Source organism: Panthera leo, chromosome B4, assembly GCF_018350215.1.
Source record: "Panthera leo isolate Ple1 chromosome B4, P.leo_Ple1_pat1.1, whole genome shotgun sequence".
In the NCBI taxonomy this organism is placed as follows: domain Eukaryota; kingdom Metazoa; phylum Chordata; class Mammalia; order Carnivora; family Felidae; genus Panthera; species Panthera leo.
In genome coordinates, this window is record NC_056685.1 from 138,315,831 (window position 1) to 138,342,772 (window position 26,942).

The window sequence follows — 26,942 nt, forward strand, 5'->3', positions numbered from 1 at the left end:
CCTGCGTTCTTCCTTTCCATCTTTCCTCTTGTCTTTGACGGGCCTGCTCTGGTTCAGACCTTTATTATTATCTCTGCCTCCTTGTCTCCCTCTTTCTCTGTGACACGTTCCGTGTACTGGCAGGAGGCGAATCAAATTGAAACGTGGCTCTCCCTCGACTTGAGCAGCTCCCTGCTGCTTCCAGGACAGAGGTCAGACTCCTGGTATTTAACGCCCTTCGTAATCAGACTCCTAATTACTTGTTCATCCTTTTGCTCCATCCAGACGGAGGAACATACTGATCCTGGACCGTCGATTATTAATCTCTGCCTCAGACTCATGAATAGTAACTCTTAAAACGTATGCCGAAGTACCAGATTGTCTGACGGTGTCCCACAGACAGCAGTACAAAGCAGCTAGTCCAGAAGTGCAGTAACAACAGCTAACGACAGATCACCTTTTCCTCCTGGAACGTGTCTTTCCTCCCATTTTCTTTGATCTTGGTACCCCAGGAAGCCTGTGCTGCCCAGAGTACCAGAGGCAGCACCTGAACACAGGTTGATCACAGCCCAGAGATATCGGAGGTTCAGGTTCACCCCTGTCGTCCTGGCAGAATTACTCATGTTCGATTGTTATTAATTACGCCCTCAAGTGTCTACCTTAAACCGTGTATCACATGGTCGCCCTGCCTCTGCATAATCATAACGAAGAGTACTTCTGTCCTCTCGACCCCCGTGTTTGCACCTGTGTCGGAATGCGTGTGTGGTGACGTGCCCATCGCAGCGGATCCTCAGACTTTCCTAGAGCCCTTATTCCCCGCCCGTCTCCCTTGGCAGGTGTAGGCTTTCGTACCGTTAGTTACCTTTCTAGCTCCTGGTCTGTGCGGGTGTAATGGAAGGAGTTAGGAATACAGGGGGGGTGTGTAAGCTAGAACCCCTGTCCCTGGGGAGCCCGTGGTCAGGGTGCCGACACACTCGGACCCAGATAGAGCTCGTGCTGGCATGAACGGAAGTGAGTGCCCAGAGGAGGAAGGGGTGAGCGCTTTGGTGTGGTGGAACGGCACGCGGGCAGGCTGGGAGCCAGGGCACGATCCCGGGACTCGGTTTCACGGATCAGCACCAGGCATAGCCCCACGTTCTAGGCGAGAGCACCTGGTGGTACCAGGCGAGGGCCCCGGCACGATGACGCAAGCCTAACTGTGCCACGCGGGCTGGCAGGGGTTCCCTGTCACTTTGCGACTGTCCCTGGGTCTTTCACTGCCATCGGAGCCTTCCTTCTGGGCACTAACACGTGAAATTATATGCAGGGGACGATGGGATTATGTTGCTTTGCCTTTGTAATTACATTGCATACTTATCTAAAATTAATTGAGCTTATCACCGACAAGACTGTCTTCAGCCTTTCTGTGGGCTGCATCCAGCTTCCTGTCTGGTGGATTCCTCAGTCCTGTGCGACGTTTGGGGGTGTGCTCCTGGCCTTTGGGGTGGGGGGACTTCCTTGGCAGAGCTGGGAGGGCACCCACCGCTCTTTCCTGCCTTTCCTTGAGGGTGTTTGGTCCAGGGGCTCCTCCAGAGCCAGTGAGCAGGTGCAGGTGGGACGGCGGCCTGGAAGGGGTCATGAAAACCTCAGGGTCCTGACCAGACGCATCCATCCACGTGGTGAGCAGCTCTCCCGGGGGCCTCTGTGCGGCGGCCCCGTTGACATGAAAGCCTCGTGGTGTCTGAACGACTGTACTTGGTGACCCCGGTTTTGTTATTGACCTTTTGCCTTAAGAAATGGAATAATCCGCTGCCGGGTGGTATTACTGGCAAACACTGCTGACCGAGAAGGGGGTGGAGCTGAATCTCATCTCGTGTGTGTGTGTGTGTGTGTGTGTACATTTCAATGCAGGAATTAACAGGAGGCTGAGGGTCTGTCTCCAGTGGGTCTGCTGGAAAGCAGAGACGCAAACGTCCAGCTTCTAATTTGCTTTGAAAGGATTTAGATTTTTAACATCAAATAGCAGTAGCCTTTCCTTTAATGAAATGCCATGCGACCCTGGCTGTGGGATCAATGGTATTGAGGGGAGAACGGGCCTTGGGAGGCCTTGTGAAGTGACAGCAGGTGACTGGGCTCTCTTTCAAGGGCGGGGGCGGGGGCTGGCTCTGGCCGCAGGACACTCTCCTTAGTGGCACTTTGCTTCTCCTTGCTGTACATCTTGAAATGCCACTTTTTCCGTAAACATTTTTGATTTCCTGTAGGTAACCAATGGATATAACTCTGAGTCCATTCTCTGCTTTTGGACATTTATGTCATATATTTTTTTAAATTTAGAAACAATGGTGCAGTGACCATCTTTATGTGTAAGTATTTATTTGCATTTTGGGTTATTTCTTTGGGACAGGTTCCCAGAAACGGCGTTTTGGCAGAGAGGGTGTGGGCAGTTTCAGCGAGGCCAGGATGTGAGCCGACGGCCTCTCTCCCGTGACACCTAGTCACAGAGTTGCCTTCGACCCTACCTGCTCTGCGAAGGCTACAGCATTTCGCGGGTTCTACGGATGCCTGGGGCCCTCAAACAGAGGCCTCCGTGGGCAGCACTAGGCCATGGCATCCTGCGTTAGGTCAGTCTACAGGCGCTCGCCAGTGAGGAACAAGAACAGAGTAACACAGCCACTTGGGAGGGCCTTTGCCAGGTTTTCAGTTGGTGGAATGAGGTGGGGGGTTTCTGGGAGGGGCTCTTGTCGCTTTTCCACCATCCTGCTCTCTGCGGAGTGTGGGGGGCCTTCCAAATTCAGGTCTTTCCTTCCCCAGTTCTGCTCAAAAATCTACACGCCAGAATCCATGATTATTCTCCCGCAACAGAGCCTCCTTTGTCCGTCTTCTTTAGAAGGCAGTTGGGGTTCTAAATAGCGTTTAAAGAATTCCTTATCAAAGGCTCTTTGAAAACATTTTTATGGAGATATAATCACCTGCCATACAATTCAGCACTGAAGTGTATGACTCCGTAGTTTTTGGTTTGTTTGTAGAGCTGGGTAGCTGTCACGACAGTACACGGTAGAACTCAGAGAGAAGCCCCGTACGCATCAGCAGTTGTCCTTCTCCCTCAGCCCCAGGCAGCGCTGGTCCGCTTTCTCTCTGCGGACTTGCCTGTTTGGACATTTCATAGACAGACGGCCCCCGACTCAGCGTGGTTCGACATTACGATGGTGCCAAAGCGATGTGCATCCAGTGGAAGTTGTACTTGGAATTTTGAGTTTGATCTTTTCCTGGGCCAGCGATCCGTGGTTCGCTCCTCTCGTGATGCTGGGCAGCGGCCACGGCTCCCGTCAGCCTCTCGATCGCGAGGGTCAGCGGTGGTCCGCCGACGACCGTTCTGTCCCTCACTTTCTGCACGGTGTTCGAGCAGTTACACGAGGCGGTCAGCGCCCTGCTGTGGACTGGGCTTTGCGTTGGCCGGTTCTATCTCACCGTAGGCTGATGTGAGCGTCCGAGCACGTTAAGGTGGGCCGGGCTAAGCGGTGGTGCTCGGCAGGTTACGTGTATTAAGTGCATTTTCAACTTGTGATATTTTCAAGAGACAGTTGGCTCACGGGGGTGTAGCCCCTTCACGGGTTGAGGAAGATCTGTAAGTGGAATCATGTGACCTGTGGCCTTCTGAGAATGACTTCTTTTATTTAGCGTAATGTTCTCAAGGTGCTTCCTTGCTATAGCGCATGTCCTGCAAGGTTCTTTTGGTAGAGTAGTACCCCCTTGCATGGACAGGCCACGCTTTCTTCGTCCATTCATCACTGGATGGCGCTTGGGAGGGTTTGCACATTTTGGCTGTTATAGTACTGCTCCCGTGAGTGTTCGTGGTCACGTTTCTGTGTGGTTGTGGCTGTGTCCTCCTTTGTCTTGGGGATGCAGCCAGAGCGGGGCTGCCGGCTCCTGTGGTGACTCAGTGGCTGATATTGGAGGAGCTCTCGTTTTCCCAAGTTGCTCGCTGTGGCCGTCTGAGTGGGGGTGGCTGGCGTCTTAACTGTGGTTGTCATTTCCCTGATGACTAATGATTTTGAGCACTTTTTCTTTTCTTTTTTATTTATTTTGAGAGAGAGAGAGAGAGAGAGAGAGCATGCATAGCAGGGGAAAGGCAGAGAGAGAGAGAGAGAGAGAGAGAGTCCCAAGCAGGCTCTGTGCTGTTGATCTCATGACCCTGGGACCATGATCTGAGCCGAAATCAAGTGTCTGGTACTTAACTGAGCCACCCAGGTGCCCCTGAGCACCTTTTCATATGCCTTTTCGCTGTGTGTATGTCTTCTTTGAAGAAATATCTGTTAAATATTTTGATCCATTTTCACTTGGGTCATATGTGTTTTTATTGACATCCAAGACTCTTGGCACTGAATCTCCACTTGTTGGCTGCCTTGAGGATCAGGCTGGGGGGCTGGCGGGGGTGCTGGCTGGCTCCGGGCCAGTCAGGCTGTTTCTGCGGCAGCCACCCCCGCCCCACCCAGCTGGGCAGCAGGCCCTGTGCGTCCCTGGTGTAGCCACACAGGGCCTGAGTCCCGGGTTACATGTTTGCGGTGAAGTGGTCACGGGTGAGCATATTATTGTTGTAGGCAGGCCTCGAGGCATTCCAGCTGCTTCCCCTGCTGATTTGCTGGAGGAGAAATCTCCTGCAGGAGAGCAGTTGAGGGTGAGGACGTGCTGAGCTGCGGAGTGGGTCTGCCCTGCAGGGCTGGGCAGGTGGCCTTGAACTTTGCAGATGGGAGGGCCAAGGAGGAGCAGGACAGGTACCGCCCCACCCCATGAGGGGAGAGTTCCTTTCCTGGTCTCCCTGAGAAAGTGACTTCTGCTTTGTAGGACTTGTTTTTCCCACTGTGAATACATTGGGTCCCTTCACTGATGTGAATTATAAAAACAAGGGGAAAGAATTCTATTGTCATCCACTCCTCATGGCGGTACTAAAACCAGCAAAACCAAGCAAAGGACCAGAGGCAGATGAGATTACCAGAATCCTTTCTGATGTAAACACACAATCCTGTACCGCATTCCTTTCCAGTTCTGATGTGGCCCGTGTCTTCTAGCGAATAGAATTCTTCCTGGAAATTTGCTCCAAAATCCCGTGGGGAGGAGTCCCATTTCGCCTGGCAAACGTGCTGGAGCACCTGTGAATTAGGCCGTGAAGAGGAGACGCACTCTGTCTATTTTGTACGTTGGACGAGTGCTCTGTGTGGCGGTGGGGGGTGGGGGGCGTGAGAGGAAGGTGGTTCCTTGGGGGAGGTGTGGCCAGTCCAGGCCCCGCTTCCTTGGAAGAGCAAGTAATAAGCTTCATTTTTAGAAATGTGTTGTTATCTTATTTAAATGGACTTAACTGTTAATCATGGTGCAGCGTCTAGAATAAAAAGGCATCTCTGTTTTGGTGTTTCAGTCCTTTTTAAGCATTTCTGTTTCGGGGGTTGTGAAACGGAGCGGCACAGCCAGAGTCTAGAACACAGCTGACCCGCCGTGTATTTTCTTGCCAGTGGCTTGCAGGCTTTTCTGTCTGTGAGCAGAGGAGATGGTGGGGGTCCCCTCTCCCTGTCTTTTTCAGGGCTTTCAGGATTGTGGCCACACTTTACCTCTTGATAAAAGAAAGTACCAGGAGGGCACTTTCTAATACTGTGCCAATTGTGCAGATTTTCACAGTTGAGCTGTATTTATTGCCTTTCTACTCTGGAAGTAGAGGGGTTGGCGTCTAATCCCCCTTCCCCTCAGGGTAGTTAATGTCACAGTTTCTGGGAAATTGGGATTCATTGTGCCGTTCTGACCGTGACTCGGGTTCCCGACTGAGCCATGAGGACCCGTGGTGTGTAGCTTTCTGTTTTATCCGCAAGTTGTTAATCTGGGGGGTGAGAAGGGGCGTCCTAACCGCCTCCTGTGCCCGGGGAGCAACCTCCTGCTTTTCGCTGCCACCCAGCCCTTTCTGGGGGTTCCAGATCGTGATTGGCTGCCCCCTTATTCCGCCTGTCCTCCCCTTTGCAGGCGCTGGATTCAGCCTTCCCTGTTCTGGTAAGCTCCCACCCTGGCCTCCTTTCCATCTTTCAGATTCTTGACGCCATTTCTGGCTTGCTCTGTCTCGTCTTTGTTGTAACCTTATTCCTTTACTGTAGTGTTGGTGAGGTCTAGGGTGGTGGCAGTTAAAATCTACCAGGTTTCAACTTGGCTTCAAGGTGCCTCTCAAGCAGCAGCTCCCTGGGAGTCTTTCCTGATGTCTCCCTTCTTCCAAGAAGAGGCTGCCTGTACCTTGGCGTCCCACGTCACCTGCACACCTGGATGGGGTAGCACCGTTTAACGCTTGCATTGCTGATTTCTTCCTCTTCCTCTACTTGCCAGTGAGCCCTTGGAGGGTAGGAACTGGGTCTGATTGTACTCTCTGAGGCTAGCTCAGCTCCCGGTTGGTGGTAAGTGGCGATCGATGTTCCCTGGGTAAATAAGTGTGTATAATAGACTCTGAGTAGGGGCAGTGTCTAAGTGGCGTTGGCCCCGGAGGCATCTTACACAAAGTGGGTGCTCGATAATTGTTGATCAAGTGGGCTGATTTATGAGACTTTCCTGGACTGTGGCTTCTGGGAACAAGAAATGTGCTTGTTTTACAGACCCTTTTGCTGGTGACTGGTCAGCTTTTAGATTAGATTCACATTTAAGCTTAAGTGATAGTAATGTACATGCATTTCTTATTCTTTTTTGAGATGTTTATTTATTTTGAGAGAGAGAGAGAGAGGGAGAGAGAGGGAGAGAGAGAGAAAATCCCAAGCAGGTTCTGCACTGTCGGTGCAGAGCCCAACATGGGGCTTGATCTCATGAACCTTGAGATCATGACCTGAGCCAAAATCAAGAGTCGGACGCTTAACCGACTGAGCCACCTAGGCGCCCCAATATCTTATTTTTATTCATTGTTTCTCCCAGCTTTTATTTCCATAGAAGATTTTTCCAAAATTAGAATTAAAACTAGTTAAACAGAGATGACTGTTAGAAAGAAAAATAGCTTTAAATTTTGGCTTTTCTGGAAAAGGTGCTTATAATTACGAGTTCTTTGCATATACAGTTTTGTGACAGATTTCTGGTTCAGTCTCAAATGTGATATTTTACCTCCAGTTAGGACGAATGGCTCCCACTTGCTTCATGGTTTGGGTTCACATGGAGTGCTGACTAATTACACCAGGAAGCATGGCAGACGACTCTTCTTGTGCTCGTGGAACATTGTCACCATTTCCAAATGCCCTCCCGTGTAATGTCTCTGCTCTTTGGGAAAATTCTATGACTTGGGTGAGGGCGTTACTTTTAATTTGTTCCGTGTTTACAGAGGAAGAAATGGGAGCTCAAGAGATTAGAGGGCCTCTCTGAAGCCACACTGATTCTTGTTGGCTGTGCTGGGCCTTGAACCCGGGTCTGCTGAGTCCACAATCAGTGTTTGTTCTTATGTGTTTCTCTGCTAGCCGTTTGCTTCTTTTGGTCATGGGGTGTCTTGCTGTGGCAGTTTTCTAAGTGGGAATCTTATTGAGAAGTAAAGCCTTATGGTACACATGAACATGGAATTATGATATTGGTGTTTTCATAAGAATATTACAAAATTTTAATTTTCAGAAAACAACACATTCACTGTTGTGGAAGGAAGACATGCTCTTTATTTCTCATTCCCTTTCTGCTTATTACAATTTTTCTTACATTTTAGTTTTCTCTGTTAGAGGATTAGTGGTTTTATAATCTGATTCTGAGAAATTTAGCGATAGCTAAAAGGAGAGCCAAACACAAGATTTAAACAGGAAGACTCAGGCAGTTGAAATAAAAGGTGGAAACAGTATTTGCCATGCAAGTAGTAATCATAAGAAAAGTAACTTACTTATAATAATACCAGAAAAAAAAAATCCAGAGAGAGAGACAAAGAGGGATGTTTCATAATGATAAAAGATTCAACTCATTAAGTTGATGCATCTTTCCTAAATGTATGTGCACCCAAAACTACAGCTTCATAATACATGCAGCAAAACTTGACAGAAATGAAGAGAGGAAGAGGCAAGTTCACTGTCATAGGCAGAAATTTTAGCACCCTTCCCTGAGTAATTGGTAGAATAGGTAAATTAAAACATCAGCAAAGATGTGGAAGATATGAATCACTAAAGATGTGGAAGATACATACCGCTGTCAGCCAACTGGATCTCCCTGATTTAGCCACCACATGTGGATGACTGCATATACCAGCTAAAGAATGCACATCTTTCCAAGGACATATGGCACATTCACCAGATACACCATATGCTCTACCAAAGCAAGTCATAGTAAATACTGAAGGATTGAAACAACACCAAGTTTATCTGACCAGATGCTTTAATTTAGAAGTCAGTGTAACAAAAAACTACTCAGGAAATCCTCAAATATTTGGAAATTGGTCAACGTACTTCAAATTAACTCTGGATCAAAGAAATCACAAGGAACATGAGAATCTATTTGAATGTAATGATAATCACCATGCATATGAAAATCTGTGTGTTGCTAGTAAAAGAGTGCTTGGAGGGAAGTTTGGTCTTTAAATGTTTATCTTAGAAAGGAATCAAGGTTTCAAATCAGTGATTAAAGCTTCCACTTTAAGAAGGTAGGAGAAGAGGAGGAAGTTAAACAACACCAAGTAAAAGAAGGGAAATAAAACAAGGGTGGAAATCAGTAAATTGGTAAGTGGATAAACAAGGGCAAGAATCAAGAAAATCTGGTTAGTTTTTTTTTTAAAGACCAATAAAAACTTCTAGTTAGACTTGATCGATGGAAAGAAGAGAAGACACAAATTACCATTACCATGTTGTACTGAAAGAGGAAGCATCACTACAAACCCTACAGACATTAAGAAGATAATAAGGGTGTATTATTTGCAACTTTATGCCAATAAATTCAAGAATTGACATGAAATGGACATAGTACTTCAAAGACATGACCTCATAAAACTGATAGCAGAAGAAAGGGAAAACTTTAATATCCCAATGTCAATTAAAAAAATTATAACAAAAAAGCCTCACACAAGGAAAGATCAGGGTCAGATGGCTTTCCTGGCATATTCTATCAAACATTTAAAGAGGAAATAATACCAATTCTCCAGAAGCTCTCTCAGAAAAGAGAGGAGGAGAAACCTTCTCAGCTCATTTTATTAAGGCATCATAACCCTAATACCCAAACCTTATAACAAAGGCATTGTGAGAAAAAGAAACTAGAGACCAATATCCCTGATGGCTATAGCCAAAAAGTTCTTCAAAAATACATTAGGAAGTTGACTCTTGCTTCAGTCCATGAAGGATTAGCTGCCAAAGGAATTTCTCCCCTGTTGTAAACAAATAGAAACTTAGACCAATAAACTGAACCTGGGGAGTCAAGGAGTCAGGAAGGGGGTTCTAGGAGTCCAAGACAGACTGCATGGGACACAGTATTCCACAGAGACAGAGCCCACATATCTGCAGAGGGGTCCCATCCAGTCCTTGGTGGAGTGCTGGCCTGTTCATGGATGGGGTCCAATCCATGAGGTGGGGGAGAGAATCCTCATGAGGCAGTGAGTTGAATAGTCCCCAGAGCTCATACAGGTGCTGACTGTTGGGTGTTGCTGGCTGTCACTTGCTGCAGGAACCTGGAACTGAAAAGTCACTCTCTTTAGCAGCTGAAGCGGGGGGGGGGGGGCACCCTGTGTGCTCAGGACCTGAGCACTCTGTAGGGGCCTAGTGCAGGAGAAAAACGCTCCAGAGGAGGCGCGCGCTGAAGAAAACCCAGCATCCACACTTGCTGCAGGAGCTGCGTGCCAGGGAAGCAGCCTCTGCAGGAGACTGATGAATGAGGCATGTGAGAACTTGGGTGAAAAAACTCCTTTCTCCTTTAGTGTCCCTCCTTCACTCTGTACTGAAAAGGATGATGTCATGCCAGCCAGCCAAGGAGAAGTATTTACAAGACCCAGTTCCATTATCACAGAGGCAGTAAATTGCTAACTGGCACATCTGGCATTTAAAAAAAAAAAAAAAGGCATGCCACGAAACAGGGAAATAGGACCTGGAATCAGAAGAAATATCTGTCATTAGAAACAGGTAAGATTATGAACGGTTCAGTAAAAAGATGGGGAAAAGATTTCAAGATACGCACCATAGAAAGTATAGAAATGGCCAATAAGCTCACGAAAATCTGTTTAACGCTCAACATCGTTAGTCATCACAGAATTGCTAATTAAAATGTAATGAGATGCCTTTAATGCTTACTAGAATGGCTAAAATTAAAGACTGACAGCACTGAGTTTGACCGGGATGTAGAGCAGTTAAAGTTTTTATACATTGCTGGTGGGAAGCGTAAAATGGTACAACCATTTTGAAGAACCACATGGCTTTTTTTTTTTTTTTAACCAAGGTTAACACGTATCTGTCGTATGATCCGGCAATTCCACTCCTTTACGTTTGCCTAATAGAGATGAAAACAGAGACCCACAGAACACATGTCCACAAGAATGGTCATAGCCGTTTTTTCACAGTGGTGAAAGCTTGTGAATAAACCAGCTATCTGTGAATAAGGAAGCAAATTGTGGTATATTCATAGAGTCGATTAGTATTTCTGCCATTCTCGTAAAGAATAAACCACTGGTACATGCAACATCATGACTCTGACGTGAGCAGATGAAGCAGAGCTTGAGCAAGTACCTCCTGTGTGTACTATTTATGTGAATGTCAAGATCAGACAGAGATAATCTATGACCAGAAAGGAGCTAACTTGGAGTGGGGGCAAAGAATTATAGAAAAGGCTGCTAGAAATGTTCTGTATCTTGTTTTGGGGGGGCCACATTCATCCTTTTTTATTGCCTGTAAATTATATGTCAGTTAAAATATGGGACCCCACTTGCCCAAGAAAACCACGTCTAAAGGGGGTAGAGGAAAGACTTGGGCGTTCTTCTCTCCAGCACTTACCACCAGGCTATTGCAAGGCACTGCCTCAGGATGCGCAGGAAGCAGAATCGTGGCGTTTGACCTGCAGGAACTCGTCAACCACTTCTGGGAGGTGAGGTAGATGCTCAGATACGGCACTGAAGGTGGGCCGTTAGGTGCCCTGGCTCCAGTTGTTCCTGGCACCCATGGAAGAGGGAATTGGGTGTTACTGGAGTGGAGAGGAAGGCTTCGTAGGTCTGGCAGAGGTGGAGCTGGTCCTGGGAGGTTGGGTGGATTTTGAAAAGTCGGAGGTAAAGTTGGAGATGCCACGGGAACTTTGTAGCTTGGTAGGAACACAGCAGGGTACACACTGAAAGGCACATCTTCCACTGTCCTTGAGCCATTCTCTGAAGGCCTCCCCCCGTGGCTGGCTATGCTTCCAGGCTCCTTTGTCCACCTACAGAAGCACTCAGGGTGTCTGCCCTCTGCTTTCTCTTGTTCTTTTTTTTTTTTAATATATTTTTAAGGTTTATTTATTTTAAGAAAGAGAGAGAGAGAGAGAGAGCGAATCTGAGAGCATGAGCAGGGGAGGGGCAGAGAGAAAGGGAGAGAGAATCCTAGGCAGGCTCTGCCCTGTCAGCACAGAGCCTGACGTGGGGCTTGATCTCATAAACTGTGAGGTCATGACCTGAACTGAAACCGAGAGTTGGACGGACACGTCACCAACTGAGCCACCCAGGCTTCCCCTGTTCTTCCATCTCCACAGACTCACTCCATATCCACCCAGAAAGGCGTCCATTCTTTTCCGTGGCAGTGTCGTCGTCCAGCGTGTGGATGTAACAGTGTTTTAATCATCTCCCTGTTGAGGACAGACACTCTGATTGTTTCTAGTTTTTGTTACGACAAGGCTCCAACGAGCACCCTGTGTGTAACCCCTTGCACACGTCCCCGTGGAACAGATTTCTTCAAGTGAGGTTGCTGCTCAAATGTTATATACCTTTAAAACGTGACCAAAAGAAAGTTCTGTTCGAATGCACTCCGACCAAACTATAAGAGAGTGGCTATTCACCTACAGTCACATCAGTACGGGTATACTCATTTAATATTTTATCTAATTTGCGACAAATTTCTTGTTCTAATAATGTAGTTATTTAATCACCATTGAGATTATGTGCCTATTTTTGTGTGTGTACTAGCCACTTCTATTTCCTCTTCCATGAATTTTCCAGTTTTGTGTAGATTGATCATTCTCTTGTATGTATTCTTTATGTATGAGTGATGTTAACTTTTTTGTATGGTACCTATGTATTTTTCAAGTCTGTCTTTTTTTTTTTTTTTTTTTAACATTACGGTGTCTTTCATTGTGCAGCCATTTTAAACTTTTGTACTGTTAGTTTGTCAACCTTAATTATAGTTCTAGGATCTGTGTTTTGCTTGGAAGGCCTTTCTCCCATCTGAAAGTAGCACAATATTCCTGTATATTTTCTTGTATTTTTATCTTTCCTTCACATACATGTGCTCACACGCACACACACATGCACACACTCCATTCAGGTCTAAGGATTTTTAATGTGTATTTATTTTTGAGAGAGACAGAGCATGAGCAGGGGAGGGTCAGAGAGAGCAGGAGACACAGATTGTGAAGCAGGCTCCAGGTTCTGAGCTGTCAGCATAGAGCCTGATGTGGGGCTTGAATCCACAAGCCATGAGATCATGACCTGAGCTGAAGTTGGACACTTAACCGACTGAGCCACCCAGGCGCCCCAGTCTAAGGATTTTTAATCATTTGGAATTTTTTTTAATGTTTATTTATTTTTGAGAGAGAGAGAGAGAGAGAGCGTGCAAACAGGGGAGGGGCAGAGAGAGGAGGACACAGAATCCAAAGCAGGCTCTAGGCTCTGAGCTGTCAGCACAGAGCCCGATGCGGGGCTCGAACTTACAAACCATGAGATCGTGACCTGAGCTGAATCGGACGCATAACCAGCTGAGTCACCCAGGTGTCCTTGGAAATGTTTTTGTGGTAAGATACATGGTCTGATTTCCTTTTCTGAAAATAAATGCCATATTGTTTGGACACCATTGACTGATGGGCCCCTTGATCTGAAATGCTGTTGTAATCATAACTAAGTGCAGGTTTGATGTGAACCATTCATCGGTTCCATTGATCTCCCCAGTGTCTTAAGAACTGTAGCTCTCTTACACATTTTCTTGTCTGTTAATACAAGTCCGTTCGTGTTATTCTTTTTGGAAATCTTATTGGCTGCTGTTAAGCATTTGCTCTTTCAGATGAACTAGTGCCAGCGTATCAGGTTTTACAGCACACACGGAATATCCCCCTGGGATTTTGTTGGCTTGCGTTGAACTTAAAGAGTTTTTAAGTGGTGGTCGACAGCACTGTAATATTGAGGCAAGATCCAGCAGTGTGTTCGGTCCCTGCTCTTCTTCCCCTGTCCTCACCCGAGCCGCCGTCCCCCCTAAACTGGGCTTCATAAGCAGCCCACCAGTGTCCCTCTGGTCTCTTCTTCACGCCGTGGCCACGGCTTTGCATTAGTTCTTTCCTGGACTGAGAATATTCCCCTTCCAGCCCCTCTTCCTTCAGTAATGTCTCCTCATCTGTGGGTCTTTCCTCAGTTGTCATCTTCAGGGAAACCTTCCTAACAAGGTAGAATTTCCCACCTGTCCTTTCACCTCCCAGCCCTTACCTCTTGTTCTGAGCCCAGTTGGAATTTCACACTTGCTCTGTCCTTGGGGTGGAGGTGAGTCCTCTGAGCACAGGGCTTTGTGTGTTGTTCCCTGGCCCGGAGGAGGTGCTCATTAAATCCTTGTTAACGCCAGTGAGCTTGGTGTTTTCCTCCATTTCTTTAAGTAGAACCTCACAGTTTTCTTCATATGCTGTTCTCCATTTCTTGTGAAGCCTTATGCCCACAATATTGTTTATTTTGTTGCTGATGGAGAAAAGCTGTTGATTTTAGAATGTTCTTGTATCTGCCCGTCTTGCTGAACTCAACCCTCATTCCCGCCTCTCTTTGCTGGCTTTATCCTCAGGCCAGTTGGGTGCCAGTTGGCTGTAGTCCCAGCCTCACATCTGACCCTAGCGGTCTTCAGAGGGAGCAAGAGAAGGTTGCCTCCAAAAGGTTTCTGAAGAGCCAGGAGGGGCTTTCTCCTCAGCTTAGCTCTGCAACAGCCAATCAGTTCCAACCTTGGGGTGCTGGGTTCAGCTTCCCTCAGGCTGACTCCCCTCATTACCAGGGCTGCGGGGTGGGGTGCTGGTGGTCACTTTGCACATCCGGGATTCCGCTAGAAAGGTGGAGGGGCAAACAGGCCCTGGGCGAGGGTCTACACTGGACGTCTACCGGAATGGTCCTGTGACTTTCCCATCAAGCCAGTTTAACACCTTTATAGGTACGAGATTTCCCGACATGGAGCCGTTTTATTCCTGGAGTTTTATTCCTGTGTGTACTGTCCTTTGAATACCTGGCTGTGTTTTGATCTGCGAAGATTTGTTTTGGACCTTTTGTCCATATTCGTGAGTGAAATTTGTCTGTGTTTGCAGGAAGCCTTTCTAATAGGGGAAGTTAATAGAGAGGAAAGATTCTGGGCTGTGAAGGTCACTGAGTTCCTGGGCCCCTGTGGCCGAGTCCCCCGACCTCTCCGCTCCTTGCCTACCCAGTAGGGTCACAGCCCTGCTTCACTCAGGCTGTGGCAAGGAACAAATAGCGCCTTTGAAAGCTCCTCTTACACACTGACGCTTACACAGACTCAGAACTTGGCCTCACATGTCTGTTCGAGGCACCATTTTTGTGAGTTTCCTTCATGAGGAGACAGGTTCAGAGAACATTAGCAACGGAGATTTCTCTCGGCTTTCTTCATATAAACCATAATCAGAAAACCAGACTCGTGCAGGAGGAGAGGCCCTGGGAACATGACTGGTAAACATTACATTATTGGTGTTCGGATATTAGGTTCCTGCTTTTCATAATATCCTCAGGGTGCGGGGGAAGATTCGATACTTTCTGAGATTCTGCTGTAAAGTGCAAGTTATTGCTGGTACCGTCGCCCAATTATTCTGTACTTATTTTACTTAGACTTTAGTAATTGGAAAAAGATTAGATGTCAGGACTTTGTATTTTGTTGATTATATTACCAAAGTCTCTTTAATCGTTTCTTTTATTCCGAGTATTAATCATGAGCTCCTAGCTGTTAGGAGAAGAGCCTGATGGTAGATTCGTAACTTAAAGGAGAGAAATAATTACTTCAGTTTCAGTGGGACTGACTGAGTGTTGATACACCTGCAAATTGAAAAGTGTTCTCTATCCATTTGGGGCACGTGGCTGAGACCTTGGGGAGACATAGAAGGTCACGTGGAATTCAGGGGCCGATCTCCCCACCCGCCCGGCCCCTGCTGTGCCCTCTCCTGCCCTCCGGAGGCTCCGGACATGTCCTTGACCAGCCCTGCCTCTCTTTGGGTATCTGTGATGGCAACAGTGACTTGTACTAGTCTACTTGGAAGACTGTGTTGTCCTTGATGTGTGCATAACATGGCTTCACCCTTGATCGGTGCTGTATGAACACAGGCTTATCCCCGTGAAATAATTTCTTCCAAAAGCAGTCTTGGAGCCAAGCGCCTTCTGTTCTCCAGCAGTAAATGGTGGGAGTGAGACAGAATGCGGGAAGGACGGGAGAGCTCAGAGGGTGGTTAAGTTGGGGATAGGTGTCGGTGGTAGGGGTACAGGGAGACGGAGGGTGGGAGGGAAGGAGGGGGCATGTGGACTCTGGACTCACTGCTCTAGGGAGGAAGGTGTGTGGTGCCTCACCTGTCCCGGCGAGACTGTGGGGACACTTGCGATGCGTTTAGCAAACATGTACTCTGTGTAACTTAAATGCAAACAGGTGACACTTAGCTCTGCGGGAATAGAGGCGACTTTGCGTCTCTTGTATATTGAGAACAATCATTATCTGAAATCTTTATCACTCAGGTTTGTTCTGATTTCGTTTATGGGGCCTCATACCCCACCGTAACATTGATGGAATATGTTAAAGCCCCGTGGGGAGTTTGTGGACTGTTTGTAAACCCTGTTTTGTCTCTTTTGTCAACAGAGGAATTGCGGAAGTTGAGCTGGTCCGGAATCCCTAAGTCGGTTCGTCCGATTACCTGGAAGCTGCTGTCGGTAAGTCTTCCTGGGGCTGCCTGTCCTGGCGGCCAGGCTCCAGGCGTGGCCCGTCAGCCGCCCAGGCACGCGCCTTGCCTTTGTGGCAGTGATCCGGGCCTTTGTCTGAGCTAAGGTGACATTTTCCATCTTTTGCTTAATTTCAAGCTTGGTTTGACAAGGTTGGCAGAAAATGAGGAGAGGTAATTATTTATGACAGCTGTATTCTTTTTCTCTGATTTTATTATTCTGAAAATCTGTAATATTTTCAAACGTGTGATATAGAAAGGATGGAGCATAGAAGACTGTTTCAGTTCTGAGGAATCCATCACAGCGAAATAGGTTTGACAAAGGTGGTGGGTTTTTTTGTTTTTTTTTCTTTTTCTCTTTTTAAATGTTAGTGGGGATGTTAGACATAGTCTGCGTTTCTGTGATGGAGGCTGGGGTTCTGGTTCTAAACTGCCCGTTGTGGAGACTCCTGGAGGAGGTCAGGTGGACGGGGTGGGGGTGGGGGTGGGGCGGCCGCCAGAAGATTCCCGGTCCTTCACTCGGGTTAATATCGGAAGTGAGCTGGGCCCTGCTGAAAGCTTGGGAGTAGTTTATAGACAGCTTTCTTCTCTTTCCCTTTTTAAATTATTTTTGGAGTTAAATCAGTGGGGAACTCTAAGTGTTTACTCTAAATTGGGTTTGACTTTTCAGTATTTAAAAGACTCTTTCTTGCTAATGAGTCTTCATAAATTTGCAGCTTAGTACCTCGTAATCCTAAATGCAGATACAGCTCTCAACAGTGAATATTTATTGATTAAATATTCTCTTGCAATTAAAATTAGACCTGCTACAATTGCTCATGTTTTTGTTTGGTGTTTGTTATTTTAAGCATTTGTATCTACTTTTCCAAACGTCCTCCAAGATAGGTTGCAAAGTTTTGAGATTGAACTGTGGGAAGTTTTGATGAAAACACGTTTAAGACCTAATGGTACAATTTTGTATTTAAGGATGTGCTGCCTCTAGGTGGAAAGCCTTCATGAATGCTTCTGTCCCCTTCCTTTCCTTCGGTTCTCAGTCTGCTCGAGTCGTGGTTAGATACCCTGTGGTCGGAATGGGAGGGAGGGTGTAGGTGGGTAGAGTCTGTAAGCGGGAGTGTCAGGCAAGCCAGGGAAGGAGTGTGCGGGCCTCCTCGGGCATGTGTACCGCGTAGCCGCTTAACTGATGACGGGGCCCCTTGCCTGGAGACAGAGGTGAATCAGATAGTGGCCCTGCCACTAGGAGGGGTTAGGGCTGGTCAGGGCTGCAGCACCGTCTGGGACCGTGTGCTGCGGGGTGCACGGGGCTCAGGCGGTCAGGAGCGGAGTGAGCGCCCAGGGAAGGCTTCTCGTTCCCAGTCTCTGCAGGTGCTGTGAGGTGGGAAGCTGGGGACCGGGCAGGACAGAGATGAACTTGGCAGTTCTAGACCTCTTTGGGTTTGGGTTGATGGATGAGTTAAAAACAATGTGTGTGGGGGGGTGAGTGGGCAAAGCCGGTCCTTCCAAAGTTGGGGGGGGGCACCAAAAAAGGGAGGGCAGTCCCAGGATAGCGCAGACTCACCTGTGTGGCAGGCCAGGCTTCTTGTGGGAGCTTCTGGAACATCTTGAAGGGTGTGTCAGGGTCCTTGTGTGTGTGTGTGTGTGGGGGGGGGGGGGTTAGATGCAGATGGGATTGGACAAGCAGGGGCCAAGGTGGGCAGGCTCCCCAGGAATGGCTGGGATTGGTGACGAGTAGGGGCCAAGGTGGGCGGGCTCCCCAGGAATGGCTGGGATTGGTGACGAGCAGGGGCCAAGGTGGGCAGGCTCCCCAGGAATGGCTGGGATTGGATGACCAGGGGCCAAGGTGGGCGTGCTCCCAGGAATGGCAGGGAGAAGGCTTGGATGGGGCAGGGAACCGGGGGCAGCCAGGGACCAGGAGCGGGTGACTCCTGAAGGATTTGAGTGAGGGGTGAGTCGGCTGTGTTTCTGGAATGGGAGAGTCAGGAGTCTCTCGAAAGGTCTGTTGGCTGGTTCCTTCATTGATTTGATCGTATTTACCGAGCACTTTGTGGCTCTGGCACTGTGTTGGAGCTGGGAGATAAGGAGAGAAAAGGACCAAGTCCCTGTGCCTTATGGAGCCTGCGAAAAAGAAGAGGAGTCCCTGCCCTCCTCTGTCTCCCCGAGGGCAGACCGGGGTTTTACCGCACGGGAAGGATCCCGTTCTCTCAGGAGTCTGGGCCCCCAGTGCTCTGCTCACCCTGTGTCTCAGCTTGCTTCACAGCACTTACTGAGTGCTTGCTGTGTGCCAGACCGTGCACACGCGAGAGATGCTCGCAGATGCGGTGGTCTCTGGGTGCAGGACCCAGGAGCTGGTGGGTCCGTATCGCGAGCAGAGCCCGGTCGGGAGGAAGGGTGTGCCGGGCTGCTCTGGGTGCTTGTTGGAAGGAAGAGACGGACAGCCGGGTCAGGGAAAACCCCCCGGGGGCGTGGGTGGAGGCTTTGGGGGGCCTGTGGCCGCTGGAGCAGGAGCCAGTCGCTGCCATGGCACTGTACTTGTCACTCAGGGAGCGTGTGCTCACCTCGACTTTGCCGTGCGCTGGGCCAGGCAGGCGGTGATGTCATTCAGCTGTCACGTGCCCACACACGGTCCCTCTGGGGGTGACGACGGGCTCTGGGAATCCAGGTTGAGGGGTGCTAGTCAGACATGGGTGTGGGTAGGTGGAAGGAGGCCAGCATCCTGGGGGCCGTCGTCTCTTCGCCTCGAAGCGCTGACCCAGGAGCTGCCTCGTGGGCCTGTCCTCGTCTCCCAGTTACTCCCAAGCGCACATCATCGGTATGTTTCCTGTCCTGGGGGATTTGGGGAGCATGGCGCAGGATGCTGACCACTCACTTCTGACTCAGCAGGTGTTTCCCACGCGTCTGCCCTCAGCCGGCAGACCCTTTGCAAGTGCTAGGTCACAGGAGCATCTTGGAAAATGGTGGGGAGAAAACCCAGCAGGCACTTCCGGGCCATGGGGTACAGGGAAGTGTCGCCCCAGTTAAGGCCACTTTTCAGTCTGTCTCTGAATCAGAGGCTTCACATTCCACTCTCCTGGGCCCGCAAAGTGAATCAGAGCCTTGGGGTGTACCCCGGTTTGCACCAGTTCCAGCCTACCCCAGGCCGGGCGGTGGGGGTGGGGGGTGGCGGCTGGGACCTGGTGGCTTTGGGCTGCCCTCTTGACCTGCGCTTTTTCGTTCTGGGTGCACATCAGTGTGACCTGGGAGTTGGGGAAACATTGGTCTCTGGGTCTCGCAGGGTTGGAGACGGCCGCTCTAGGACAGGTGGGTGCCATGTGGGACAGGCACACAGGGACCGGCTGGGACCTGCACCCAAGAAGGCAACACGCCTGGGCCGATGTGCCTGGCCTTGACCAAGAGCGTCCCGGAGGCCCGACTGGGGCCCAGGTGGGGTCCGGCTTGTTCCAGCCCTTTTGCTTCCGGGACCCTGAACCCAGGATCGAGGAGAATCTGTCGTTTGTCTGGTGAGCAAAGACAACCCAAGCTGTACTTGAATGTGAACTTACTTCCAGACCTGGGAGACGAATGACTTTTTTCCCCCAGGATGTTCACGACTTGTCGCTACAAACCAGGATTTGTCCTGGTGGCTTGTTGAAGAGCACGATTCTTAACTGATGAGTAGGAAATGGTACTTTAACAAAGAAAGATGGGAAGCTTGGCTCCTGTCATTTGTGGGGGACTGGCATATACTCTGGTCTAGAAATACCAGGAAGCCACCATGGATGCTATTTAACATTTAAATTCCATGCAAGTGCGGCTGTGACTTTTTAAAAATTAGCGCTGTCAAAAATCATATTTTTTGGCTCATTTAAAAAAAAATAACTATTTCAGAAACATCAAACAGAAACTAATTAAACATTTAACATTTACGCTAATGAACAGGATGGTTAAAAACGAGAAGTGAGGGGTGCCTGGGTGGTTCCCTTGGTTAAGCACTGACTTCGGGTTCAGGTCACGATCTCCCGGTTCGTGGGTTCGAGCCCCACGTCGGGCTCTGTGTTGACAGCTGGGAGCCCGGAGCCTGCTTCGGATTCTGTATCTCCCTCTCTATCTGCCCCTCTCCTGCTTGTGCTCTGTTTCTCTCTGTCTCTCAAAAATAAATAAACATTTAAAAAAAAACCCCAGGGGCGCCTGGGTGGCTCAGTGGGTTAAGCGTCTGACTTCGGCCCAGGTCACGATCTCACGGTCCGTGAGTTCGAGCCCCGTGTCGGGCTCTGCTGACTGCTCAGAGCCTGGAGCCTGTTTCAGATTCTGTGTCTCCCTCTCTCTCTGACCCTCCCCCATTCATGCTCTGTCTCTCTCTATCTCAAAAATAAATAAACATTAAAAAAATTAAAAAAAAAAAACAAAACCCAAAGAACCCAAGAAGTGAAATGCTGGTGTCATCATGTCTCCTTGCAGTATGTTGAGGTCGGTTTGCACGTGAACCTGGTGGGAGGGAGCGATTGGATGTTTGTGTCACTGGGACGGTTCCGACGTAAGTATATGCGTGTATTGTTTTACATTTATGATTAGTGTTTTTATGGCATGCTAATACGGCAATTAAGTTTTCCGTAGTTGTGTCATTTAAAATTCATTGCATACTTGAACATATTTCGTTTGCATAATTTCTAGTCTGGCTTAATTATCGAGAGGCCTCAAGTTGCATATGTGTGTTTTCCTTTCGGAGTGAGTGTCAGGAGTGTGTGCGGGGCTTTTTATTGCCCGTGCTCCCACTGTGACACGCTTGCCTTTTAGAATTTCTCTTCCAGTAGTGAAGTTAGAATCTGGGGGTTGGGAGAATGCTCGAGTCCTCGTGCATGGCCACGAAGAGTCCTTCGGTGGCACCGCATGTGACCGCTGTAGGGCTGCCCACGCCGTTCCCTGGCTTGTACCCCCTGTGGCCCCGCTGCCCTGGCCTGGCACACAGGGCCTGCCGCCCGGCCACCACGCGCCTGCCCGCGCTCCTCACCCGCCAGGGGCGGAGGCAGCCTGGATACAGTGCCCCCCGTGTGCCCTGAGCAGTCATGTGACCATTCTCAGGGCGTTTGCTCTGTCCCTCCACTCTGTTGTCTTCGCCACCACCAGTGCCAACCCCAGACCCACCCAGACCGAACCCAGAACTGTGTACTGGCCGATCCTGTTTTTCATGAGGTCTCTCAGACATCCTCCTCCCTGGGCGCCCGGGGCCGTGGCCGTCCCTGGGGAGTGGTGACATCGTTCATTCGCTCAGCGAGCCTGCACGGGGAACCTGTGGTGCGCCCCTCGGTGTTCTGGGCGTGGGGGGCCGGAGTCCCTGTGAGCACGGGTCAAGAACCCCCTGCGGGAGCTCGAGAGACAGAGTAAGTGACATCTCTGTGTCTGAGCGTCTCTGAGAAGCTGAGTCTGGAAATACCTGGAGCCCGGGGAGGGAGGCCGAGGTCAGAGTGCTGACTCAGACGGGGCGGGGCAGGTCTCTGGGGGAAGCGCTGTCTGAAGACAGGTTACCCGCCGTAGCGTGGTCGCAGCGCTGACCGGACAGCCGCTGGAGGGAGCTGAGCTCCAGTGACAAATTGAGGCAGCCGCAGCCACGTGTCTTTGGTCTGGTGGATACGGCCTCGGCAGGGGAGGTGCTCAGGGGAGAGTTTTTGGGGACTCAGGCCCTGGAGAGTAGACTGGAGGAGGTGAGAGGCCAGCCTTGCTTCCCCGGGTCAGGGGCTGCTCCACGTCTGAGGCCTCTGTCTCAGCTGCCCAGCCCCTCCTGAGCCCTGGTGTGGAGGGGGGAGGGTCTCGGGCCCAGGGAACAGGGTGCAGAGAGAGGCCACAGGGGCTGACGGCAGCGCAGGGAGGGCGTCCGCCTCCGTGCAGGGGCGCGATTCCCGGGTGTGCTGGTGGGAAGGTTGAACTTGCCTTCCCGTGGGTTCCTGGGGCGGGCACGAGCGCAGGGCTGCGTTCGGCCTCTCTGCTTCCCGGAGCCGAGCCCAGGGTCTGAGGGTCCGGGACACAGGCAGAGCCCAGGTGTGTGTGTGTGTGTGTGTGTGTGTGTGTGTGTGTGTGTGTACGTGTGTAGATGACCCCGCGGGGTGGGGACCTGTTCCTGAGTTTGTGCGAAGTGAGCCCGGATCCCCCGAGAAGGGCAGCATCAGGTAAGGGCCTCTCGGGCCTGGCTTTGGCTGCAGTCCGTGCTCAGGCCCTGTAACTCGGCTACGGTGACCATTCTTGAGCCTTTACTCTTCCGTCAGTGACAACACCGCCAGCCCACCCACCAGGCAGGATTCAAGGCAGTGCTCCGGGAAGCTCCGCGCCTGGTGAGCAGTTGGGCTTTTTCTTACTCAGCTGTGGCCGTGGCTTCCTGGGGATAGGAATTGTTCTTCCTGCCAGGTGATGGCCACGGGGACTGAAGTCACAGTGAGGTCAGATGGGTGCGGTCACTCCTGGTGCTTGCCAGGAGGATGGTCTCTGACATGACGAAGCAGTGCCCTTCCTCGGGTCTGGCCATTCCCCCTGGGGTGGGGGGCCCCCTGGCAGGGACAGGGCTGGGTCCCCGACAGGGAGAGCGCCCCGTGCCGCATGGTGCCGTCAGAAGAGGTCTGACTGTGGAGGCGCCCGGGGCGGGCGGTTTCTCACGCAGGACCTGCGGCAGGGGTGCTCCGGGCACGCCTGGCACTCCTGTGTGCGCCTGGGTTATCGTTGCCATCGCCGTTCCGAGTGTGTGAACCCATCTGCCTTTAGAACAGGAGCATCTCTCGTCTGGCCAGAAAGTAGAGGCACGCACGCGGGAGCATAGCCACCCATGCTCAGCGGTAGAAGCTCCCACCGTCGGGGTTCCCTGTGTTGTCAGCGGGACCCTCTGGCGAACCTGCCCCTTCCCGACCTGTTGGAGTTGAGGCAGGTGCCCCTCGTCGTGCTGCTGAAGGGCGGGGGCTGGGCTCCCAGACCGGAAACTGCTGCCCTCCCTGGTGGGTTGCTTGGGAAGAAGCATCGGGAGCCTTCAGTATGCCCGGTGTGGCCTTGGACGAACAGCTTACTTGTGGGGATTTTGCCTCAGGAAGAAGTCAGACGTGGCTCAGAATACCAGACAAGGGAAAAGATTGTCACCCTGTTCACAACGAGGAAGGTTGAGCATAAACACGTGCAAACACAGGTACATATGGTGGAAGGCCTTCGGGTTGGCAGACTTTCTGGAAGAGGCTGGGTGGCGGTGTTGCAGGACAGATTTCAGCGCCTGGTGACCGCTCAGCTCTGCCGATGTAGAACACCAGCAGCCCCGCGTGGTTCGGACCCGAGGACAGCGGTTCCCAGCGTGCTGTCCTGTGCCGGCCCCGCCGGAGGCCACTACTTAACGACGTTGGGGACACGGTCGTGATTTCAAAGTGCGATGTGTACGCATGGCAGGTTGGATGAAGGACATTTTCTTACAAAGGGCACGAGAAGGACTAATCATAAAAGATTAATAAATGGGGCCACATTAAAGCTAGGAACTTGCCTTCATCAAAAGACATCATTAGCGGGAAGAAAAGGCAAAGCACGGGGAGGAGGAGTAGAGACTTACGGAGGACTCCCCCGTGGAGTGTGACGTGCCTGCAGACGAATACGACCCAATAGAAAACCGGGCTATGCTCGTCCACGCGTTTCCCGGGTGTGGACGCAGAACAGCTCCGCCAGTCTTCTGGGAAATGCAGAGCGAAGCTACCTTCTTTTTGTCTTTTTAAAGTTTATTTATTTTGAGTGAGAGAGTGAGCGCGCATGTGCATGAGTATCAGAGGGGCAGAGAGAGAGGGAGACAGTCCCAACCAGGCTCCGCTTAGCACAGAGCCCGACTTGGGGCTTGAACCCATGAACCTCTAGATCACGAACTTGGCCGAAGGTAAGAGCTGGACGATTAACTGACCGAGCCACCCAGGTGCCCCAAAGCTGCCTTCTGACAGAGACCACTGCAGGCCCATCGGGATGGCTGAAAAGAAAAAGTTTGTCAACACCGAGTGCTGGCAAGGATGTAGAACTCGCCACAATACCTCCAGTGGGAGTGTAATCACTTCGGAAAATTCTGCAGCAGAACTTATGAAAGGTGGGCATGGCCAGTGGTTCGCCTCCTCGGTAAATATCTAACAGAATGCACGTCATGGGCCGTGAAGGGCAGGAACGAGAATGTTGAGAACACAGAGTGGGAGCAGTCCACATGTCTGCTGACGGTAGCATGGGATTTGTACGCGGGAACGCACAACAGTGAAAGCTATTCTTAACATCTTCCAAACATGAGTGAGCTTTTCAAATGTAATGTTGAGTTTGAGCGGCCAGACCGAAAAAATGATTCCATTTGTAGAAGGTTCAGAAATAGGCAACATTTACCCGGTGTTAGAAGTTAGGGACTTATTAGCTCCGGGGAGGAGGTGAAGGACAGTGGTTAGGAGGCTCCCAGGGGCCTCGAGCCATGTGAGGAGCCAAATTCCTCCCGCCGTTTGGATGGCGTGTGCTCGCATTTTATATTCCAGTATGTGTTTATGGACAAGAGGCTTAACGGTGTGACCCCGGTGTGTGAAAGCAAATGTATGCAGGAGTGTCATTGAGAATCGATGCTCCTAGAAATGCCTCGGGGAAGCAAAGGGGACGGATGTGCTCGCACAACTGAGAAGACGTGGTTGGATTCAGGCCGACCTCGTCAAGGCCAGTGACTCTCCCAGCTCAGCTCTGCAGGTCAGCTCTTTGTGACGGACCCACAGCCTGTGGTTCTCCCGCATGGCCACAGGGCAGCTGCCACAGCTCCAGTCTCTGCACATTCTCCCCGATTCGCAGGAAGAAGCAAAGAAAAGCCGTGGGGCTTGCCTTCTGTGCCTGCATTGGGTCCCCTCTCTGCCTCTGAGCCTGTCAGCCCCTGTGGCCAGTGGGGTGGCCCATCAGGGACACTCCTGAAGGAAGGGGTTGAGAACAGGGATGTGTGGTTCCTGGAGGATCTTCGGGGCTCTGTGGAAACAAGGGAGGTATAGATGTTCAGCAGCAAACACAGGTCTGCTGCAGATGTGGGAGCATCTTAAAGGCGGAAAATACCACGTGGGATTTATTTGTTCACTTGCTCATACATGAATTCACTTAATGAAAATTTGGCTGCCACGTGGCTGGCGCGGTGAGGGGCTGGCTCTGTGGGGGTCTCGTGCCAGGAGCAGCTGGAGCCCTGAGGGACCAGCCTGGCCTCGGGGGTTGGGTCAGGCGTCCTGAAGGAGTACCGTCGAAGAGACGCTGGAGGGATGAGCAGGAGGTAGCCAGGTAAAGCTTCAGAACATCCAGGGAAGAGACCAGGAGGAAATCTTTCCTCTGTAGGACAGAAGAAGCACTCAATATAAAAGAAACACTTTGTAAGTTGGATTGCATGGAAATTTAAAACTTAGGCTGTTTGAGACAAGGAGGCAGGGCCCAGATTAGGAGAATATAATCTTAATGTGTATTCGCTTCTAGAAGACAGAACCGTAAAACTCACTAGGAAGATAACCTGGTTTAAGAAATGGGCAAAAGATTTGAACAGACACTTCACCAGAGAAGAGAAGCAGTGGCGGCTGGGTACGTGGGAAGATGTTGAACATTGTTAATCATCGGGGATGTGCGATTAAAGCCACTCAGTAGAATGGCTGATATTTATTTTTTTAAGATTTCATTTATTTATTTTAATGTTTATTTATTTTGAGACAGAGAGAGACAGAGCATGAATGGGGGAGGGGCAGAGAGAGAGGGAGACACAGAATCCGAAGCAGGCTCCAGGCTCCGAGCCGTCAGCACAGAGCCCGACGTGGGGCTCGAACCCACGAACCGTGAGATCATGACCTGAGCTGAAGTCGGATGCTTAACCTACTGAGCCACCCAGGCACCCCGATTTTATTTTTTTTTAAAGTAATCTCTATACTGAGCATGAAGCTTGAACTCGCAGCCCTGAGATCAAGAGTCACATGCTCTGACTGAGCCAGCCAGGCACCCCCAGAATGCTAATATTTAAAGATGGACAGTACAGGGTGCCTGGGTGGCTCAGTCAGTTAAGCATCTGACTTTGGTTTGGGTCATGATCTTGCGGTTCATGGGTTCAAGCCCCACATCCGGCTCTGCTGACAGCACAGAGCCTGGAACCTGCTTTGGATTCTGTGTCTCCCTCTCTCTCTGCCCCTCTCCTGCTTGTGCTCTGTTTCTCTCTGTCTCTCAAAAATAAATAAACATTAACAAAATTAAAAAAAGAGAGGCACCTGGGTGGCTCAGTCGGTTAAGTGTCCGATGTCGGCTCAGGTCACGATCTCACGGTTCGTGGGTTCGAGCCCTGCATCGGGCTCTGTGCTGACAGCTCGGAGCCTGCTTCGGATTCTGTGTCTCCCTCTCTCTCTGCCTCTCCTGAACTTGCGTTCTGTCTCTGTCTCTCTCAAAGATGAATAACTATTAAAATATTAAAAAAGAAAAGACGGGCAATACTATCAGGGAGGGTGTGGAGCATTTGAAATTCTTATCCTCTGTTAGCTGGAGTGTGAAACCACATCATCTCTTGTGAAAGGTCTGGCAGTTTGTTAGGAAACGAAACGTGTACATGCTCAGGGAGCCAAGGCTCCACTCCTAGGTGTTTAACCACGAGAGAGGAAAGCTTGTAGCCATAAAAGCCTTGTACGAGAATAGTACCAACAAGCTGTATTCATAGTAGCCCCGAACTAGAAACACCCCGGACGCTCGGCAGGAAGTGAGTGGCCGGCAGGCCGCGGGGTCTCCGTGTGGTGGAGAAGTGAGCCGAGGGATGGGTGCCGGTCGCCTCGTCGGTTTGGAAAAATCACAAAGACGCCAGGCCGAGCGGACACAAAGCGCGGGTCCCCGAATGATTCCATTTGCGTGACGTTCTAGGCCAGGCCGGGGCGGTCCGCGAGGAGTCGTGCGGCTCCCTGGGCTCTCCTGGTTGAGAGGGGGAT

The 26,942-nt window shown here is 50.3% G+C and overlaps 1 protein-coding gene across 4 annotated transcripts in view; it reads left to right on the forward strand.

Annotated features, from left to right (window-relative positions):
- The window catches only part of TBC1D22A (TBC1 domain family member 22A), a 320,415-nt gene that overhangs the window by 70,584 nt on the left and 222,889 nt on the right, over positions 1-26,942 (forward strand). For all 4 annotated transcript variants that reach the window (XM_042948144.1, XM_042948145.1, XM_042948147.1 and 1 more), the window contains one exon: positions 15,951-16,021. In XM_042948144.1, coding sequence (XP_042804078.1) covers positions 15,951-16,021 — 71 coding nt within the window. The remainder of the gene's footprint in view (positions 1-15,950; positions 16,022-26,942) is intronic.